Source organism: Antechinus flavipes, chromosome 3 (genome assembly GCF_016432865.1).
Source record: "Antechinus flavipes isolate AdamAnt ecotype Samford, QLD, Australia chromosome 3, AdamAnt_v2, whole genome shotgun sequence".
Classification (NCBI taxonomy): Eukaryota; Metazoa; Chordata; class Mammalia; order Dasyuromorphia; family Dasyuridae; genus Antechinus; species Antechinus flavipes.
The window spans coordinates 248,997,627-249,021,093 of NC_067400.1; the positions used below are offsets into that span (position 1 = coordinate 248,997,627).

The following is a 23,467-nucleotide window of genomic DNA, read 5'->3' on the forward strand; positions in this document are numbered from 1 at the left end:
ATTAAACTGTGCATATCTTTTAACCCACTGCTAAGCATTTATTCCAAAGAAGTCAAATAAAAAGACCCCTACACACAGAAATATTCTTAGTTCTAAGTTATTGTTTAGTATTAGAGTTGCAAAATACTTTAAATGGGTACCCATCTATTGGGAATGCTTAAACAAACTGATATTAAAAAGCGATGGAATATTATTTTTCCATAAGAAATAATAAAAGGGACAGATTCAGAAATACCTAAGAGGATTTGTATGAACTGAGCAAAATGAAGAGAATCAAGAAAACAATTTATAAAATAACTATAATATTACAAATTATATATTTTAAAAAGGAAACCAAAAAGAAAAGTGTCAAGAATTCATTAAAAATATGCAGAAGTCAACAAAAGGAACTTCAGAAGATATATGCAAGTCATACTAAATTTTTAAAAATTTTAAGCAAATTATATATGGTAGAGAGTAATGATCTCATGTGAAATCTTCTTTTTCTATTCTTATTTTTATAGAGAAATGTTGATTTGTTTAATTTGTCAGGTTTATATGTACATATGACAAGATAAATGGAGGAGGTGAAGAGCATGGATGTAGCAGACCCCAACCACAAAACTTTATTTGGACCACCATTAAGATGCTTTATTTCTCTTTGTGAATTAAATAAAGCTATTGAAAATTCTTTTAATTTCAAGCTCTAATATAATAATAATAAAAGGAAACTTTTAAAAAGATATGTTTTTACATATATGTATATATTATTTGTGTATGTATATATATATATGCATATATACACACACATATATATGTATATATGCTGAAAGCAAAGGCAAGTAACAAAAGTTGAATGCAAAAGAATGGTACCATAAAAACAGTCTGCATTCTATACGAGAATAGTTTGAAATAACTGGGAGATTTATCCTAGAGAAAAAACAACCCAAGGAAATATGATAGTTCTTCCCCAAACCTATGGCACTCCCTAATTGTTCTTGAATCACACTCATTTTTTAATCCTATTACACTACAGTTCTTACTGTAGTTCTGTTATTTCAATTCTTCTCATCCTCATTCTAAGACCAAAACACAAGTCTATGTAGGCTACTCAAAGTTACTAAGTAATTTTATAATAAACCTCTCATATTATCCAGTGGAAAATTCCATCTCATAAAGAATTCTTTGTCTCAGAAATGGAGATAAATGTAGGATATTTGGTTCTAATTAACTTTGGAACCCAACCAATAAGCTGAGATATGGGATCTCAGGCAATTTAAACCACCATTCTGTATTTCATTTCTCTTTGTTATTTCTAAATTATAAAACATTATTGTGAATAAAATGTATTAAATCTTTTTTGAAAATTCTCTTAATTTCAAGCTCTAAAATAATGTTAAGGTTTAGCTATGCCTTATAAATTTAATGACAGAGATAATTACTCATCTTTACTCTAAAGTAAAATATTTGAATTGTTAGCTTTGCATGGCAACTTCTGAAATTGTTTCTCATTACATTACATGGCATTATTTCCAAGTAAGGTGGCAAGACACTAAGCAGATGACTGTTTTATCTTAAGTGGCTTTTATGAGTATTACACTTGAATTCAAGCACTTCAGTTAAGTGCTTCAGCACTGAAAATAATAAAGAAACTCTTGTAAAATGTGCTGACATTGACACATTTGCTTGATTAGAATAAGGAACAGCCTTTTTAAAAAATAAAAAGCCATAAAAATACATAGTAGAGCAATCTATTTTATCAAATAGCTAAGCAAAGATAAAATATTTTGTACAGTGTAAATTTCAGTATAATTTATAGTATTTCAACTACACTACAAGATGAAAGATAAAAGAAAAATAGCTTTCTATTACATTTCAAACACAGACTCCTGACATGTACATGAGTCATTCTTAATTTTACTGTCCACTTTATTGTTCAGATGAAGTTCAGGAGCTTCCTTTTACAAAATAAGCAGGTTTTACTTCTTTATTTAGCATGGCATATTTTGTTAATGAAATAACAAACATATAAAATTATCTTAATAGTTGCCTCAAGGTGGATCATATAGTTGATCTTGCTGATTGAGATTTCAAAGCCATTCCAAGCTAATGTTCTGATGTCATTGATTACACATATCCAAAAAGCTAAAGCATGACTTCTTCCTTGGAAGACAAATCAATGAGTTGTTATATCTCCATGATACTTTCCTTCTTGTTGCTCTTTGAAATCCATAGTGTGGATTGGTTTGGGCTAGTTTTTGTTCTTCCTTTACTGAAAAAAAAATTAAAAATTTTAAATTATTTCCTAGCTAACAAATATGAATTGGCCTGAATAGTGTCATCTCAGACTCCCACAGCTCATTGGTCACTACTTTTATGAAATCACTTCCTTTTTCATTTATAAAACAATGCAATATTCTAATTTAATTTATATTTTGATATATCAAAATGACCAATAGAATATTTGGATAATGGAAAAGAAATGTATTTTTCTCAGTTATTTGTCAAGTCAAAAATATCATAGGAATCATCCTGAAATAATCCCAGATATTTTTATGCTCTCATTATTTACTGCATCCTCTTTCCTTCAGATTTTGAAACTCGTGATTTCCCAGTATGTGGCTAACAACATAATGAAGAAAAGAAAAATGGAGCTAATCTCAACCCAGGAAATTTAATTAATGTTATCCTACTGGGGCAGTTAGATTATGTAGTAGTTAGAGCACCAGCTCTACAGTCAGGAGGACCTGAGTTCAAATCTGACCTTAGACACTTAACACTTCCTAGCTGTGTGACTATACATAGGCAAATCACTTAACCCTAATTGCCTTAGCAAAAAAAAAAAAAAAATTAAAAATTAAAAATTAAAAAATGCATGTTATCCTACTAAATGAGAAAATATCCAGGGCAGCCAATTTCTCTTTAAGAGCCATTCTATTTATCTTGTTTGTCTTCCTATTAAATGTTTTTGTTTGGTTGTTCTGAGTCCAAAGGTTATTCTCCACTTAAAAAAAAAAAAAAAAAAAAAGCAAAAATAAGAATTTGGGATCCCTTTTTTCCCCTTAACAAATCTAACTTTAGTTTTAACTTCTTTCAAAAACTCACCTGAAGTTTTTAATTTCATTTAATCTTATTAATCAAATTTTTAATCTCATTTGTATGAAAGGGAATGTTTATTTATAGAAAAACAAATGAAAACATTTATTTCTATGATCATTTCTTTCTTTCATAATTTTTTAAAATGAAATTAGAATTTCATTGGTACAGAGAAACTTCTTCAATTTTTTCCCATTGTATATTGACACCTACCTGTGGGACACTGAGAGATTACATGACTTAGTAGGTCACACAAATATATAAATATAGTGCTTGAAACTGAATTTTCTTATTGGAAATAAGACTATTACATTAAACTGCTTCCCTTCTTTGTATTCCAACTAATAGCCTCATGCACTATTAATTTTCTCAAGAGATTACCATACCTATGGATGATTTTTATCTTAGTTAACAGTCATTACCTGGATTTCAGTTTCTCACAGTCCTTATAATCATTGCATTGCTATATTATCTACATAATCTTCCAGGGCCAGATACTGGCATATTATTTGATATTTTGAAATTTGATCAGCTTTTACTCAATCAAATTCATAACCTAAGTTTTAAAAAGTTTGAAATTTTTTTAAAAAAATTTTGGGAATATACAAGTATAGAAATCTGTTAAGATATTGTTCATGCCTACATATAGTTAAGAAAATTAATTCCTTTTCCACTAAAAATCAGATTAATTCATTCATGAAAATAAATTACAAAATTCTAATACTTCACATATTTAGTATTTACCTTTTATGTAGCATCTGAAAACAACAGGTTCCAAATGCCACAAGTATCAACAACAGCAGAGGTATTGTTGGTATAACAACATAAATTAGGTTGGGAATTATACCTATTAAAAAAAAAACATTATATGACACATCCCCATTCACTTAAAAATTTCTCATGCATTTGATATAACAGAATATGACTCTCCCTCCAGTTATTAGAACAAGTATAACTAAAGATTATCTATATCTATCTACAGATATATATTCATGCACATAAATATTCTTTCCATGAGGCAACAAACTGAAATTAAACCATAGCAATATATGTATATATTATATATCTTTTTCAATGTTTGTAAGTTTTCAAGTCTAATATTCAGAATCAGATTAGCTTTTATAGAATATTAGTGTTTTCTTCCCTTTTTTATTTCCATTGATTAAAAAAAGAAAAACACTATTTTTAAATTGTGACAAAAATATAAATGCTGATAATCTGGGGAGCAAAGAATCAATCATAATCAAATTCTAAGGTTAATTAGTTTATTATTTAATTCTGTCTCATCACTCATGGGGACCCTATATCTGCCTAAGAAGATAAGATACTTAGATTGTTACTTCATTACTGTGATGCTTATAATTACACTATAATTCTTCTTTAGTGCCATAAAAGGGGGGGAAATGTTCTCCCAATTTACTATTCCTTCATCTGTTTTTCACATAACAGTGTTTTAGAGTACTGTAAAATTAGTCTTTTGCAAAATCAAAATGTTAGTTTTAATTCATGTCTCTCTATAAAGTAAATGACTGATGAATTTAGGATCACCAATATAATCATACTTGATAAAGTCAAAATTCATTCTCTTACTGTTGAGCTCTGAATAATATGCCATAGCCACCCCTCTTCCTTGCAATTAGGATTGGGAAAATTTGAGTTTAGAAAAAAGACCAGGAAAACCTTGAAACCTTTACATACCATTGTATCATAAACATCCAGGTGCATTATCTCTATCCTTGCAAGGATGATTCCCCCTCCTTTTGAATATTGCCCCATGCCTTGTTGTCTCCTGTTCTTGACCTTCTTATCTCGACCCCTATCTTATCAGGTTTAAGTTATGATCCTTTCTTGAAATTATGGCTTGTCCATTTTCCCAGTGTCCTTGCTCCCCCTTATTTGCCTTTGTTTCTCCTATAAAATCATATACTCAGGTTATGTATTCTGTTTGCAAACCCTAGTTAGCTAAAACCCTTATAAGCTCTCTGCCTCTGTTTATCTACACTATGTGCTTTGGACTATAGTTCCATTATAGTCTCCACATTAAAAATTAAAGCCAATCTCTTTACAATAACACTAAATATCCATATAACTGCTCAAAATTCTGTTTGGCTATGTAGTACAATGGCTTTATCTTCTAGAGAAGAAAGAAGCAGAGATAATGCTAAATCTAGTTAGAATAAATCAACAAGAGAATCCTTTCAAAATAAGATAAAAAGATGGAGTAGTTTGGTTAAAGTTTCCATTATTTCACTCCATAGTATAGAGAGTTTCATAAGTTTAACTATAGAGGCTTCATTAAATCTTCCAACTCATCAATTTAAATGGTTTCCTTTTGCATTCACCTTCTCAAAGAAAAAGAAATTCCCTTCTTACTTTATAGCAACAAATCAGATATCTTTAAAATGATTTTTCCTTTCAGAGCAAGTCTAAGAAGTTCTTAGTTTAGAAAATCTGAATCATTCCTCTGGGATAACACTGATATAAGTAGCAACCCATAAAAAGCAATTTCTTGTAAACATATAGTTTTAATTGAGAATCCATATCACACTGTTCACAAGGCCATTAAAAACTAATTTGCATCATATAGACAAAAGAGCCCCATATAGACACAGCTTTTTCTTTACCTTTTTAACTGAAAGAAAATATAGGCATATATGTACATGAGTATGTATCAGTATATTTAAGTATGTAAGTGTACATATAAACTCCGTATGTAAATCTACATTCAGGAGCTATATTTTGTTAATTCATTCTTCAGCCCACAAAATTATTAGGATCATTTGTTCTGACCAAGTAAAGTAACCTAAAGCTACTAGTGAAATTAGCTTATTTAGCAGTTACAATGCTAATGGCAGGTTTATATTTAGAAGCAAAATGTACTGGAAGTGTAATTTCTCTTCTTGTTAGAGCAATTAAATCAATGTTAACCAATTACCTGTTTCAGTAACAACTATGTGATAGGGATCTTCTGGTTTGCTTTCATCAAAGGGTTTTCCTGCTGGGATGGTTGGAAAACTCTCTGTAAATGATCACAAATACTTTATATAATTATATATATATATATACATATATATATATGTCCAATGATCAATATAAAAGATATAAGGTTAGAGAATGAAAAATACTCTAGATCTTAGTTTTATAAATATTAATTTTATCTATAATAAAATTCAGAGAGCAACCAATTGCAATTTTCACAACATTTTATAACTAAACAACCAATTTTTGCACCATTTATAAATTACCTATTTTTAGCATTAGAAATCTAGAACTACAACATGCTTCCTGATATTTACTAATAATTATCAAGCTAGATGGAAGAATGCTAACAGCCCTTGGTATTAGAGCCTTGCGATCAAAGTCAAGAAAACAGAGGTACAAGTTTTCCAGGTAGTTTCAAAAATCAGTTTGTATTACTTGTAATTCAACATGAAAAGATAATCAGCAATTTATTTCATTTGTATGGCACCAGGAATTATTATTTCTAGCAATAATGGTCTAAAAAACATTGCTGCACTGTATCCTTAAACCAAATTTTTCTGCTTTTTAAATTTTTTTAATGTTTTAAAAAACTATCACTTTTCCAGTACTTTATTTCACAATGATTAGCTCTCTTTCTATTTCATTATTTTTTACCATAATCTTGCACTTCTCTACCTCCTATTTTTTTTCCTAAGGCAATATCTGTTAAATCAATTAGAACATGAAAGAATAAATTAGATTAGTAAAAGAGTATTTCTTAGCATTCTTTCTTAATTATGACCCTTAGTTTACTTAAGGAGTGTTTGTATACTCCTTTCTGTATCTATATCAAAGCATTTTAAAATTTAATTTATAATGATATAAATTATCACTCTTGCTTACAATAATCAACCCTTGTTTTGCACTCTTAAAGCTCTTATAATTCATTCCACTTTTCTGACAATTAATCATTTATTGCCCTGTATTGGTATTTACATTTTTATATGGAAATGATGTTTCCCCAATTAAGTCATGTCTCTAGGACACAAACTATTTTAACATCCTTTTATCCTTCACTATATTCAGCAAAATCATACTTTTTATGTATCAAACTTTTAATAAACATTTATTTATTTATTTGCTTTTTTTTGCTGAGGCAATTAGGGTTAAGTGACTTGCCCAGGGTTACACAGCTAGGAAGTGTTAAATGTCTGAAGCCTGATTTCATTTAGGGTCCTCCTGACTTCAGGGCTGGTGCTCTATCCACTGCATCATCTAGCTGCCCCTATATGTGAATTCTTTGGACATAGCAACTCACAAAAAAAAAAAAAAAAAACAAGCAAAAAACCATAAACATCCTTCAAACATACAGGAATTCTCCCATCTTCTGCAACACCAATTACATTATGGCAGAAAAGCTACTAGTTAACTAGTTAAGGAGCATTTATTTAGCACTTATATGTAACATTCTGTTAAGTGTGGAGGATACAAAGTAAATAAAAACAGTCCTTCATCTCAAGAAGTTTACATTCTAATTAGGGGGACTGGGAGTGAGGAAATAAGGGTGACTCCTATAATTGAAAGTTTTTCTAAAGAAGTAAAAGAAAGAATTTATGACTATTCAAGAGATAAAGAACACTAAGGGATTTTTTCATTTAGATACACCAAATTAAAACTATTTCACACAAATAAAACGAATGAAGTTAAGATTAAAAAGGAAGCAGAAAACCTAGGGGTTGAGGGAAATACACAGCAATTTCCTTAGACATAGGCTTCATTTCTCAAAAATATAGAGAACTGAGTCAAATTTATAATAATATGAATCATTGTTCAGTTGACAAATGGTCAAAGAAGTTGGACAAGCCATTTTCAGAAGAGGAAATCAAAGCTATTTGTTATTGGGTTACTTTTCATTAACTCTTTGAGACCCCTTCTTGGGCTGTTGTTTTTTTGGGGGGGGCGGAGGGGGGAAGGGAGAGGTTGACAAAGATACTGGAGAGGTTTGCCATTTCCTGCTTCAGTTCTTTTGACAGATTAAAAAACTGAGGTGTACAGGATTAAATGACACTTGCCCAGGATCACACAGCTAGCAAGAAGCTGGATTTACACCCAGGTCTTCCTAACTTCAGTTGCAGCACTCTATTCATTTTACCATCTAGGTGCCCCCCCCAAAAAATCACTATTGATTAACGAAAAGCAAATTAAAACAGTACTGAAAAAACCCATTTCATACCTATCAGATTTATGACAGAAAAGGAAAATGACAAATGTTAGTAGGAGTATGGGAAAACTGGGACACTAATGTATCATTGGTATAATTGTGAATTTATTTTTTTGCTTTATACCATTCACAAATAGAGAAAATTAATTCATTTTTACCCATTTCTAGTCTCTCAATATTTTTCTGATTCCTCTAGATAGCATTTTTAGAATTATGCCAAATAATAATTGCAATAATAGGCATCTATGTTTCACTCTTGACATTATTGGAAACATTTTTAGTGTATCTCCATTACAATTAATACTTGCTCATTCTCCTCCCAATCTTGTTCCTAACTTACTCTGGACTTCAGAAGCATCTTAGAACTTCTATCAGGGTCTCTTCTTGGAATAGCTTCCCATCCTGGTAGCCATGGATTCACCATGGAATATCCCTCTGCAGAGCCCACTCTACTCCCCTCCACCTTTTTCTCATTGATGATTGATTTCTGGAACCTCCACTCTTATCACACTACTCTGTCCCATTCTTTTTACTTAACTTTTTGTTGTGCTATCTTCCTCAATTTATATTACAAGTTCTTTGAGGACAGGGTCTATATTATTTTTGCTTTTTTATTTGTATCCCCCAAACTTAGAATGTCTGTCATATATTAAACACTTAATAAACACTTGTTTCTTTCCTCCAGTTCTTTTATGTTAGATGATATCTATCATATGAAGAAAAGATTCATTTATTTCTATGGTTTTTAAGTGTTTTTTAACATGAATAAGAATTGTAATTTGTAAGAATTTGGAGTCTTCCTGATGTTGAACAATTAATACATGCCAGTGAGATCATAGTACATGCTTTGGAATGTAGAAAACACAGTTTGTTTCAATGGTCTGACAGGCTGTAAAGAACTGCAAAATTTTTCCATTGACAATCAAAATGTGATGTTTATGAAAACCTGGATAAAATGTTTCCCACCTGGTTCATACTTGCAGATAAAATTGTGCTTCATATTACATCTGTCATCATTCCATTGGTAAAGGTAGGGACCCCCAAGACCAGGATTGGCAGTTGGTTGATGATACATCACAACGCAAGCTTCACTTCCACAGGAAGGTTCATCAGTATACCAATTTCTGAAAATATACACCAATACAAGTATTTTCAAGCAATATTACTCACAAATATTATAATAACTTCATCTACCTTTACATATAATCCACTTTCCCCTTAAAGACTAAGGACTAAAATGGTAACACATGCCTTTAGCATCGACACCTACCGATATTGGGAACTGCTTCCATCAGACCACTTGTAGAGATTTGGACAAGCACCTGACGTCTGTCCTTCTCCATTTCTCCAAAGGCCAATCCAGAAGTCACCATCAGAAATACCTGTGTCTGGCTTAGTGAGGTTTTGTAACATGCTTTCTATTAACTTCTGTTCTGTTTCACTTTCAAGACTGAGAAGAGCTCCACCATCACTTTCACAAGCTTGGCGTGCCTCCTGGAATCCCACTCGACTTGACAAGTCCTGAAAATAGGCCATTTTGTAACAGGGATGTTTGAAGTCTGCAAAACACACCTTCTGACCTGAAAGACATACAGACAGGGTGATTGATGATACAATATCAGTTGCATAGGGAAAACATGTTAAATACTATAAAATATAATTGAACCAAATATAAACTCTCCAAAGTTTAATCTTTTTTTAAAAAAATGTATTTTCTGGTTATATTTGTTTTTCCTGTAGCAAAGTCTATTTGAATGCTTTTGTTGGTACAATCCAACATGTGCATTTATTTTAAAACTGCATCATTTTTTAACGATGTCATGATTAAGCTCATTCCATTACTATTATTGTCAGATCATGAAAGCAGCTAATCAGCTACCTAATGGAAAGAAATCATAATTAAAAATCTGGGAGCTATTAAACAATAAAACATTGGAAAAGAAAAGAAAAAAAAGAGAATTCTGGACCAGCCAAATCAGTATGGAAAACATGTCATCATCAATTACAGAAAATCTATAGACACAGTGAAACAGGTTTTCTGTCTATAAAAAACATATTGAATAAACTTCATTTTCTTACTAATGACTACGTCCCATTTTTCTTTGGACAGCAATTGTGATCAGTCATATACTACAAAATAAAAAGTCTAAACTTGAATATGAAGAATGTAGGGTCAAGAGCTTTTCAAAGAAAATCTATACTTTTTGTGGATGAGGAAAAAGTAGAAGTACCAGTCTTAGATAACTTCTAAGAACTGTAGTAACTAACTAAGTAACTGAAAAAATAGTGTCTATAACACCTAATTTGGCTGAACCCTACCAATGAGAGATTTCTGATTCTTCAGAAAGGAAGTAGGTTTAACTATTCTTTGAATGAGCAAACGATTTTAAATAATGTTGAATGTAGAGAATAAATAATATCATACATAACATAAATTAAACTACTTGAATACCCTCAAATGTTTTGAAAATATACATTTCTTTATGAGCAACATGCTAATTCCAAATTATTTCTTTTATCTCTTAGAAATTAGTCAGCCTTATTGTTTAAAATGTGCTTGAAAATAGTAGAAATGTATGTTTTAAATCTTCCATTTGTTATTTGCATTGTTTCAAATAGGACTTACTCTGAACTAATGTAAATTATTGAATTTTACTATATATTTGAACAGGAATGGAGAATATAACCAAATATATAATAAATTATCCACAAACTACACAGAGTTAGGACAGACTGGAAAGTAATACTCAAAATAATATATTTTAAGTATATTTTATTTTTAAATAGAGAACTCAATGGTAAATTTTCTTTGATCTAATTTAATTATCATCTAAATCAAAGACCTTGTAATTGCAATTATATATCTCTGAAACTTCTAATCAGTATTGTCTTAAGAAAAAACATTTAAGTGCACTTATTTGATATCAACTATAATTTAGTCCAAAGATAGCATCTAAATCACAAATCAAACCCAAAGTATATCTAAAAATCTTTTCATGAAACACAAAATTTAGTAAAAAGATAGCCAAATAATTCAAAAGTTACATGACAATGTGGAATAGTTCAACTAAAACAGGAAACTTCACTTATTTCAGTCTATATAACATTTTTAATGTTTTACTATTAATAGTATTAATATTTTACTCATCTAACATTAATTTGAAAGAAAAATCATTGATTTTTTCAAATTAAAAAATGATGCTCTGACAAGTGAATTTTCTTGTAAAAGTTAATATCAGAGGAAAAAAATCTAGAAAAAAAATTTCTAACAGTAAAATGCATTGTATCAAGGCAGGAAATCAATAGTTATTAACAACAATAATTTAATAATAACAAATAATGTATATAATGGACATGAAAATAAAATGAAAACAATAATATAGGTTTTGGGGAGAAGGGTTATAAAATCCATCTAAACCCAAGTAGAGAATTCATACATGAATTCATTAAAAAACCATCCAATAAGTTCCCTCTGTATAAACTGTTCGAATTTAATTAAGAGTTCCATAAGAAGGAGAAGAATTATCTCTGTAGAGTTTTTTAAATTGGTGAGCTAATTACGTTTTTTGTATGCCCTAGTACCAATATGTTAACATATTAATTTACTGTTATTTTATAAAATGAGCACTACCCAAGTAACTCGTAAATGCTAAAACGTGTGTCCAAAGTATCCAAATATGCTAGTATATTTAGCTAAAAGTATGTGTATCTTTAATTGAGAATAATTATGAAAATCTAGCAATTTTCAATATTAAAAATACAATTCTGGTTTTCTAATTTCAATATCTAATGTTCTTTCTCTTTGAATATGATTTCATAGGTTGCAATATTTTGTCCCAAATTCATAAATTACCAATCAAAAACTGGAAGGAAAATATGTAATCTCCATAAACATATCCTTGTTGGGTTTTATGTACCTTAACAGGAGCATATCTCCTGATTGGTTGAAAGAATGCTAAGCATGATGTTATATATCTCTTTAAGAGACTTACTTTAGTTGGTTGAGGACACACTTGGATGAAGGATCTCCAATAAGGAGACTGAGAGAGAGACTTTGACTATAAAGTGATGTCCTATGAAATGAATAGGAGCTGGCCCCATCACATTTCTTGACTTCCATCCAATTCAAGAGAATGATTAAGGAAGATCACCTCCACAACTCCAGTAAGATTGTTCTTTCTTTATTTAAGCGGATATCTTATCTCACTCTGAGTTGAAGAGCTCATTTACTCTTAAATAAACTAACTAGATACATATGTACGCATGTATGTATATGTCTATAAACACATATATGTATATATTTAATGTGTGTGACACAGATGTATAAATAAATATATATGTACATGCATATATATGCACATATGTGTGTATATATTATTACCCTGAATCCAACTTAACTTGCTTTCTTGAGTTGCAATATTTTCCAGAAATACTGCATGTTGAGTAGGCAGGAGGCCCTGAACATGTCAAAGATGAAGCCTTCCCTCAGTGGACATAATTTGTTCTTTACTCCCCCAGGCTAGACTCCCTGTGTGTTCCTGGGAGTCAAGACAGATGCCAGTCAGTTTGCACCAGATTAAAAAACTGTTTATTTGTTGGGACAACTGTAAGTAAGCAAATAATCATATCTTCATAGTCCAGCAGTTCCTAAGGCAAAAGAATGCTGCTTTTGCCCTCCATCTTACTCATGTTCCCCCTACTTTTCTTTCATCTTTCTGGTCCTTCTTTCCCCATCCTACTATTTCCTTCCTCTTCCTATGCTATACCCATTTGGAAAGGAATGCTTTCCACTTCCCCACATCCCTCTGCCTTGGTGAAATTTATAAATATGCAAGCTTCTCCTTAGATTGTGAATTTCTTGAACTTATCTATATATGATTTCCACATGCAAGTTCATTTCTCTTGTAATAAATCCAGTTTTAACACATCTCCTAAATCATGATTTCTGGTTAACAATATAAATATATGTGTGTGTGTGTGTGTATGTATATATATGTATATATACACATGCTATATATAGTATATGTATTGTATATGTGTATGTATTTAATTTGTAGAATTTATCTAATTTCTGCTTAGTATTTTGCTTAAACAGTCATATTCAATATGCACTATTTTAATAGTCTTTTAGGTAAATGTTATTTGGAATATAATATGTTTTCAACTATGTCTGACTCTTTGTGACCCCCATCTGGGATTTTCTTGGCAAAGATAATGACGTGATTTGCCATTTCCTGTTCCAGTTAATTTTATAGCTGATGAAACTGAGGCAAACAGGGTTAAGTGACTTGCCCAGGGTCGCACAGCTAATAAGTGTCTAAGACCAGATTTGAACTCATGAAGAGGAATTTTATTGGTTTGAAGCTTAATGCTCTATTCACTGTACCATCTAGCTTATTCCCTTCTTCCCCTGCCCCCTTTTTTCTTCACATGGAACTATGGTTTTCAATTATACAGTGTTTGGAATGAAATCATGTCTCCTCATAGGCTATGAAGTTCCTATTAGTTTTTCCTACTTCCAAGATCTAAAATAATTATAGTATCAGAAAATAAATATAGCAGTCTAAATATTGATCTGAGAAAAGATATTACTTGTCTAGGTCAAGGATGAAAATAGAGTTTTTTATATGGGTATCTTATTTATAAACTCAAAGCTTTTATTTTTAAAAATGAGGTCAGGCAAAGATTGGTCATTAAGACGTTTTTGACAAAAACCAGTCCCCTTTCAAATCAAAAAATATTTATTAAGTGCCATTAGGGGCCATGCTCTGGGCTAAATGCTGGGAAGACAAAAAAAAAAAAAAAATTTAAAGTCTAGTCCCTATTTGTAGGAAACTTATGGTCAAGAAGGAAGACAATTAGCAAATATCTCTTTATAAAAAAGCTAAACATGATAAATAAAAAGGGAAGCTAGCACATAAATCAAAGATGACTAGAAAAGTTTTTTTGCAGATGAACCTTTGGCTGAGACTTGAAGAAAGTCAAGAAATCTAGGCGACAAGAGATAAGGAGGGAGAAAACTCCAGTTTTGGAGAAAAGTGAGGGGAAATTCCTTGAGTTGGAAGGACAATTGTTTTGTGAAAGGAATAGCACATCACAGAGTACATGGAGCAAAGTAAAGTATAAGAAGACTGAAAAAAATAGGAAGGAATCCGGTAATGAAGAACAGGTATTCAATATCTTTATTTGATTCTGGAGCTAATAGGGAACCATTCAAAATTAATGAATAGGGGAAATGGGGTCAGATCTCTGTTTCAGGAAGTTCATATTGACAGTTGAATAGAGAATTTCCTGGAATAGAGAGAGACTTGAGATAGAGACACCAACCAGGGAATGGGAAATGGGGAAAAGGTAGAAATAAGTATCAAATGTCTAATATGTACTAAGCACTTTAAAATGTTATCTAATTTGATCTAATATAGTGCATGTCTCTCAAAATAATTTTCTTGAGTAACTGAACATTTAATACAAAAATTAAGGTAAAAACAAGAAGATAAATGAAATTCTAAAAATATATCTACTAGCCTGAAATTGTTTTGAATGCAAATCTCAAGCTCCTTTTACTAGAAAATGTAAACTCCTGCATTATATTGTGATATAATCACAAAATATTGTGATATTTCACATTTTGGGATATTTTGTATTTGTAAGATGACTCAAGAAGTAAGTTTTAACAAAAACCCTGAAAAGACTACTCAACACAAGAGGAATGCAAAAGCAACATGTGATATAGTTCATGGTTTCAAAGAGACCCCTACATTAATATAAAACAATATAATCAAATGCCAAAAAGCATGATGATGTAGAATTGATCTTAAAAGTTAAAGGGATCATTATTAGCTGAAGTTGTCGATTAATCTTTTTCTTTATTTTCCCCCCTTTCTTTTTCTGTCCTCTTCCATCTCTCTACCACCTCACATTTGGAATGTTTTCCATATTCTATACTGTTGAAATTTTCTTCCTTTAAGGAAGTCCCAAGTCAGGTGCCACTAATTTTATGATATCCTCCAACTCCCTTATATAACCAGCTCAAATTTCTCAAAGCATCATATCCAGACATCTTTGCATTTATTGTATCAATCAATGATCAACAAACATTAAACAGCTACTATGTACCAGGCACTGTGCTAACAAAACTGTCAAATACATTGCCTTGGGAGAAAATGGAGTTTAAAAAAAAAGTCTAGATGACCACTTATTGAGGATGTTATAGAGAATCTTCTTGTTCAAGTAAAGGCTGATAAAGATGTTCAGGAAAGGGTCATGTTTGATTCAGATTCTGTGATGGACCCATACACACTATATTGATGATTTCTACTCATGACTGCTTGGTGAATAATGGCAAATTGCCATTCCTCTTTCATGCTCACTCATACAAAATAGTCCCTAGTGAGACCATGCAAGTTTTTATAAAAATTCATTTCCTTTCTCAAGCTAAAAAAACCAGAAGTTTCAACCAGAAGTTCCAGCTCTCTCTAGCCCTCATTCTCAGTATTCTTTTTGACCTCTGGAAGAAGTTGTTATAACAGTTATATTTAGATCAAGGAGAGCCCATTCCTGGGAGTATGTGCAGGGATCTCTGACTAGAATCAACCCTACATGAAATGTTTAAGCAAGCTACTTCAGAAAAGCATAGTGATGTGAAATGGAGAGGCTTTACTCTGATTCAGAACAACAGAAATAACAGTGACAGTGTTCTTTCTGCCTTAGTTTCTGAATCAGAATTGAATGGGACTACAATAGGCATCATTCATCCAAATTGATGTCTCTGCTTCTGTTGGTGTCTATCTGTCTGTCTTGTTTTCTTGTTTCTTTCTGTCTCTGGTACCTGGGGAAAGGACTACTTCCCATCTTGAGTGACCAGAGAAAGTAGATTTTATTGAAGATCCCTTAAAAATCATTATATTCCTATACTGCAAATACCTGATAATGATAGATAAAATTCTAGGTTTTTGCTGTTTCTCAAACAAGACACTCCATGGCCATCTGTCCCCAACACTGAAATCACTCCCTTCTATATCCTATAAATGTATGTGTGTGTGTGTGTGTGTGTGTGTGTGTGTGTGTGTGTACAGTGTGTATATTATTGTTTGTTTGCTTTCATTCCCAATTTGATTGTAAATTCCTTGAGAGTAGGAACTGCTTTTACATTTCTCTGTATCCCCAACACTTCTCAGCTAAGGGAGAACAAAAACTAATGATCATTTCAGTAAAAGGAGCATCAGTTGAGAGCAGGGTAACAGAAGACAAGAAGGGAATAAAGAACTAGAAAGGAGTCGTTGCCAGTGTTAACAGCTGCAGAAGATTCTAGCAGAATTAAGATTGTGAAAGGACTGTAATACTTATTCTATTATGTATCTATCCATACAGAGACAAAGAGTTGCATGATATATGTTGGGTTAGAGGGGAGGCCAGAACCATAGAAAGATGTGACAAGAAGCACAGAGCAAAGGTATGATAGCTAGTCTAGCCAACTTTTGGTTTTAAAAAAAAAGGTATGGGGAATATATGTGATGTTACAGCCAAATTGGCTGTATTAAAGATGAAGCTACATGGTCTCAGGGAGTTCAAAACCCAGTGGCTAGCTCCTTCTAACCATGGTAATGCATGTCTTATTTTATCAATGACACAATTGAGGCCTGGAGAAATAACCTATGGTACAAAACTAAGATTAAGAGCCATATCTCCTATCAGTCCAATGTTTTCCCCTCTATCACAATGAGTCTTAAATGCCAACGTTTTAAATATGTGATTTATGTGATGCAAAAAAAAAATTGTAGAAAAAAAATGAAGGAAATTTCTTTATCAGTTTTTCTCCAAGAACATAGCTTATTTTGATAATATATAGATTTTAAAATTCTGTACAGTTTACAATTTTACAAAAGATTTTATAATTTACATAGAAATGTCTTAAATTACAGAATTTTCAAATTTGAGACTTTAGAAAAAAATCAAATAATTTGAGTGATTCCAAAATGAGAATTAATAAAAGGAACAGAAACAATTGTTTTTAAAGCAACCCATGCCATGGCAGGGGGAAAGTATTTAAGAAATAATGGCTATGATTAATGTATAGTCTGTTAAATGACTACAAGTCATTAATAAAAATTGGACCTTTCTTGCCAGGGACATACTTAAAGAAATTGCATCTCTCGAAACTGCATTGTCATCACTTTTTGCTCTTGATGATGTCATGGAATAACATTATAGATTAACACAGTCAGCAGTTCTGCTTTTCAATCCTCAAATATGGGATAAGCAAACATATAATAGAGTATCCTCAATTGCACTATGTGTTCTCCTAAATTCTTAATATCAAAATTAATCTTAATTCACTTAATTTTTTAAAAAGTAATAAAGTATGTTTTTTGGAAGAATGGAGATTTTATATAGAGTACTTCAGCTCTTTAGAGTTGGAAATCACAGCTACATGCATTTAAAGCACAAAAAAAGGAAAAACTAGAATTTTGATTCTCCCTGAATTAATATTTTTGTGTGACATAAATACCTCATAGTCCATTTATTTAATGAATTTAATGATTTCATACTGTTGTCTATATAGTTAATGCATATGTGTCTGTGACAGTATGTCTTTGATTTTAAATTTTTGGAAACAAATATTAGGTTTATGTGGTCGCTGGGTTTTTATAATTCTTAGCTCAACAACACAGGTATTAAAATACTCTTAGGGAATAATTTTGTTTCTTTATTTTTCTTGCTATTCACAGAACAAAATCAGTCATAATGGATTTCCTTTATATCATCCAAATCAATGGTTTCATTGGCATGAGGAGTTCTCAAAGTAAAACCCATACACTAATCCATTATTTACAGTTTAGAAAATTGCTAAGGTACTAAAAAGTTAAGTGACATTAAGTGACATGTCTATAGTCACACAACTACTATGGATCAAAGATAAAATCTGAAGTGAGGGCTTTCTGACTCCAGCACCAAATTGCTATCCACTATGTCAGATAGCCCATAAGCTCCTGTGTACACCCAATCCTATTTGAACTATAACATACTTTAAGTATTAGATATTAAATACTAAATGCTATTAATCTTTTAAAAATTAGAAATGCCAGATTATAAAAGTGGTAATAAAGGAGCATTTTCAATTAAATTGATATTTTCAATTTAAATGATAAAACTTATTAGAAAATAATTTCTAACAAAAAATTTAATTATGCTTTTAAGGTAACAAATTTCTATAACATAGTAAATAAATAAAACAAACTGCAGTTGCTGTGTGGTTCATTTTAGTTATTTAAATAAAAGTAGCTCAAAACATTTTACTTTTGTTAGTCCCTTAATTTTGTAAATATTTGGATTTTTTTGTTAGTAATCAATTATTTCTTGTTGAAACATGTTTCCAACCTTACACAATGTTTCCTATATGCCCCCAAATAAATTAACTACAAGTGAAAAATTATACATCTCACAGAGTTATTTCAAGTAGCTAAGCTAAGGAGCAATAAATGGTACCCTTGTGTCATGAAAAAGGTTTACCTTTCCTTAATGCAAACAAAATATTTTATCCACATAGCCTGTGAATCAAATACTGCTTCCCCTCTTCTTTACTCTCCAAAATCACATAGGAATAATTGAATTTATGAATGTTATTTTAGCCAAAGATACTGTCTATATTTTGACAAAAAGTAATATCCTCAAATGTATATAACAGACACATAGTTACTATTACAAATGGTTATGCTACAATTTGAATATTTTATGGCCAAAGGCCATTAAACTGTAGAGCAGAAATGCATTACTTAGTCATTATTTTAACATTAAGTAAGTTATGCTGATATATTCTGATGCTAAATCAATTGTCTCATGCTCAATTAATTAGATTTCCAGATGTTACCCATAAGATGCCTATAAATATCCCAAAAGGAAATAATGCAAAGGGTCTTTAATAATCATTTTAATGTATCCTGAAATGTAAAAATTTCATCACCACTGCTTTATGTTTTGTTTTTACCAAAGCACATACAACACACACACACACACACACACACACACACACACACACACACACCTGCTAAAAGGATAGTATGCAAATCAAGAAGCATTTCCATTTTTAAAAAAATTATGTTCAAGTTCTCTTGAACATTTGGGTTTTAGTAATGGTGATCATGTTTGTTTTTTTTTTTTTTTTGTTTTAACTGGACCTGTGAATGCAATATAAAGACTACTCAGTAAATAACTTTCTCTCAATGAATATGAGCAACTTTAGGTCTTTGGGAATTGCCTAGAGAACTAAGAAGTGAAATGCTTTGCCTAGCCACTGGATGTCAAAGGCTAGATTTGAATACTGATTTTTTTTTTTAACTCTGAGGTCAACTTCAATAAGTTGTCAAATGTTTAAATCTCCATATACTTAGAAAGGACTCTAAATTTCAACAATTCTCAATTTTAAAAAAAAGCATTTAGGATACTTTTAAAATTTGAACTTCTAAGAACACCCTTTTATAGTATATACTCATTTCATAAATAGCATAAAATGATTTCTTCTTCAAAAATTTAAGTGAAGAGATATATACAAAACTAAATTAACTTAATTATCTTTCGATGTATATTTCAAACTAATACTACAAGAAGACTAAAAAAAAGGAGGCAGCTGATTAGTAATTAGGTTTTTAAAAAGTGTATTTTGAAGATTCAGCAAATTTTTATGACTATCATTAGTAGGAATGTTTGCTCTTTCTCTTTTATAAAGGCCCAACCTTAGAGCTGATTAAACAACTAGTTTCTTATGGCATTTTCTATGCCTCTAAAATTATAACTAAAAACATAATGATACTAAAGTACTGCCTGCCTGCCAGATACATACATTTTTATGTGCCACCTACATAAAAGAATAAATTATCTTAAGCATTAGTTGAATTGATTTGCATTACATACCTTATGACTATTCTATATAATAATTCTATATATGAGCCAGATTACAACTTTCACCTATTAAACAGTTTTTCTTTCTCAAATTCATTAAAGAGGAACCCATATTTGTTAATTTTCCACTTAAGGCTTACTGCTAAAAAAAAAAAAAAAAAAAAAAAAAGGCAAAATTTCACCCTTAAAACACATTCATCAGTCAAGTACCAAAAGTAGTAGTGTCTTAAGTAAGACCCAAAAGAGACTCCCTGCATAAATATAGAGATAGGAGAGAATCTATCCAATTTCTAAAGACCTTCTTACAGAGATTTCCTATCATCTTCAGTCATCATATGCACTATTAATCAATTCTCTCTATCAAGAAATTTATTTCTCTGAGTGCAAACTGCATTTTTGTTTTTCTTCCTAGATTATTTTTACCTTTTGAATCCAATTCTTCCTGTGCAATAAGAGAACTGTTCGGTTCTGCACACATATATTGTATCTAGAATATACTATAACTTATTTAACATCTATAAGAGTGCCTACCATTTAGGGGAGAGGGGAAGGAGGGAAGGGAAAAATCAGAGCAGAAGTGAGTGCAAGGGATAATGTCGTAAAAAATTACCCATGCATATGTTCTATCAATAAAAGTTATAATAATAAAAATTTAAAAAAAAATTTATTTCTCACAGAAATAGGAGAGGGAAAGATAGAAGAGAGGGAAAAAAAGTAAAACAATTGAAATATAAAATAGTGTCTCAATCATATTATTTTTAAAAGAAAGTTTTAGATATAAATATTTAAGATAATGTTTTTTCAATATTTCAAGAACTCACAATTTTACTAGTGTCATTGCTCTGCCCACTAATGAAGATTTGAGATTCTTTTTAATAATAGTATAGTTAATAGCATGTAGGACTTTCTGAGACTATCAAAATACTGAAAGGAACATTTTTTTTCACTTCAGAAACAAGAGTTTGTATTAAATAATATCTCAAAACCCTCATTTTACATAATATATTACATGGTTTTTCTCCTATTAAAAAGAAGCTTTGCATCAGCAAAGGCCCAGAGTCAGAGCTACCTCATTATTGTTTGTATTCTAGTCTTCTAGATTCTGACAGCAGCTATATGGTGGTGGGGGGTTGGGAGAGGAGAAGAGGGAGATGAAGCAGAGTGCTCAGGATAACACAAGATTTAAACTGACAAAAAAAGGAAGAACAATGTGGGAAGGGAGAGAGAAAGGGGAAATAGTTGAGCATTGAAGAACCTGATTCATAATTCATTTTCACTTCATGGTTTCACAAGAGTGTCTGGGCACACCTTGAAAAGTCAGAGAACTAACCATGCAGTAGAGACATAGAGGTTCATTTGTGAAAAGATGATCCTCTCCATTGTTTGCCTCTCACAAATGAAATCTACCTCCTTTGTGACTACAGAAAAGTAACACAAGGGAAAGTCTAATCAATTTTTTTCATTGTCTAGAATGAATAATCAAAGACCATCAGGTGTTATTCTTTTCAATGCCATTCCCATCCCCTGTGTTTCTTATCCCTTTTTCCCTTTAAAAGCCTTGCCCCTGAAATGAATAATTTGTCCATCTTCCCAATCTTTCTACTTTTTCAAGTCAATCTGCCAAAGTGGAAGGGTCTAGAAATATGAAGGGCTATGCCAGTTATGATCTTTGCAAACTTAGAGAAGTCACTGTATTTCCCTGAGATTCATTTTGCCAATAAATCAATGATGTGGTCTAGTTGATCTGCAGGCTCATATGCTTGTCTGTCTGTCCTCTGTCTCTGTCTTCCTCTCTGAATCTCCCTTTGTCTCTCCTCCCTCTCTTCTGTCTCTGTCTCTGTCTCTGTGTGTGTGTCTCTTTGTCTCTGTCTCTCTTGGTGTCTCTCTTTTTTCGGGGTGTGTGTGTGTGTGTGTGTGTATGTGTGTGTGAAAAGGACACGAGGAGGCTAATAATCTCAAACTGTTTAACTCTTGTCACTATTAGCTCCATATCCAATTTCACAGTTATAAATTTTATCTTTGGCCGGTAACCCAAAAAAGCTACCCAAGGGAATAAAGTTCCCTAGCAAGGCTCCTTCATTCTCTCCCACTGTCCCAGAAATGTATCAGGCAACAAGAACTTTAAACTATTGTGACTCTCCTTCCAACCATTTTCCTTTCTTGGTTTCTCCTTACTCACCACTGACGACCCTCCGGGAGAAGCCGCCCTGGCCCCAGAGCAGCATTGCACCCAGAAGGATACTGATCATCCGGTCCATCGCGACTGGGAAGCGGTACAATCCAGGAACAATCCGGGGGACACACCCACATGCGCTGAGCACCCTCTAGAGTGAAACCAGGTGCAGACTTCTGCCTGGTACTCGATTCTAGTGAGCGAGAGGTTCCACGGTCCCCCTCCCCTTAATCCTGCTTCCAGTCTGAGCTTCAAGCTTTCTGTCCTTCTTTGCCTTGCAATTTATCTTCCTTTACTCAAGTCACAATTGCCTTCGCAAACCCCAGGATCCTTCTGCTGTCTTTCACATTTCTTAGACAAAGAATTGTTAACTCCCTCTTCAATTACTCATCTACACGAAGTGGGTGGGAGGGAGCGGGTAAGTGGACATAGGTATATGGAGTAGACAAGTTCAAGGCTCATTAAGCCAGGACTTTAATCAAGGGTCTCCATCTAGTCCCAACGCCCCGGTCTTTGTGTGGGAGAGGGTGGGCTAGCGGTTCTGTCTGGGAGGTCAGCTGTTGCTTCTGCTCACTGGATGTGTCTCCTTATACATCCATTCCCTGCGTTATTGATTTTTTTTTGGCCCCTCCTCTAACCGGGAAACCTCTTCCAAAACCGTAGAATCAGCAACCCTACTGCACCCCCTCTCCTTCCCTCCTTTTCCTGTAGCTAAGAGGTTTTCTGTATTTATCTGTGAAATGTGACAGGTTGGCTTTAAGATTTTGACAAAAGGTTGGATCAATTTGCATTTTCTAAAGATTAATGTTCACTGATGTTAATTAATTAAATCGTGGGAACTTCTTTTTCTGCATGGGTAGGGGGTATTCTACTCAATTATACCAATTCCTAGTGAAAGAGGGTAAAAGGAAACAAGTTTGATGCAATATATGGCGTCAAAGATGTTTTCCCCCTTTCTGCAAATAGATAACTTTAAAATAATTTGTTGCACTAAATTGCTGCAGAAGCAGATTGCAGGGAATATTTGGATTATGAATCTTTCTTGGGTGATTCCAGCTTCTCAATTTATGTTATTTCTCCATGGCTTTAATTTTAATAATACTATTTAAGCATTTGCACAATTCAATGTCCATTCATTTCCA

At 32.0% G+C, this 23,467-nt stretch overlaps 1 protein-coding gene across 1 annotated transcript; it reads right to left on the reverse strand.

Annotated features, from left to right (window-relative positions):
* Positions 1-822: 822 nt before the first annotated feature.
* CHODL (chondrolectin) lies at positions 823-22,862 on the reverse strand. The gene is made up of 6 exons (XM_051991182.1): positions 22,332-22,862; positions 9,528-9,837; positions 9,224-9,381; positions 6,011-6,094; positions 3,820-3,922; positions 823-2,251 (listed from the first exon to the last, which is right to left on the reverse strand). The coding sequence occupies exons 1-6, from the start codon at positions 22,408-22,410 to the stop codon at positions 2,167-2,169; spliced, it is 819 nt and encodes a 272-aa protein (XP_051847142.1). The 5' UTR covers positions 22,411-22,862; the 3' UTR covers positions 823-2,166.
* Between the last annotated feature and the right edge of the window lie 605 nt (positions 22,863-23,467).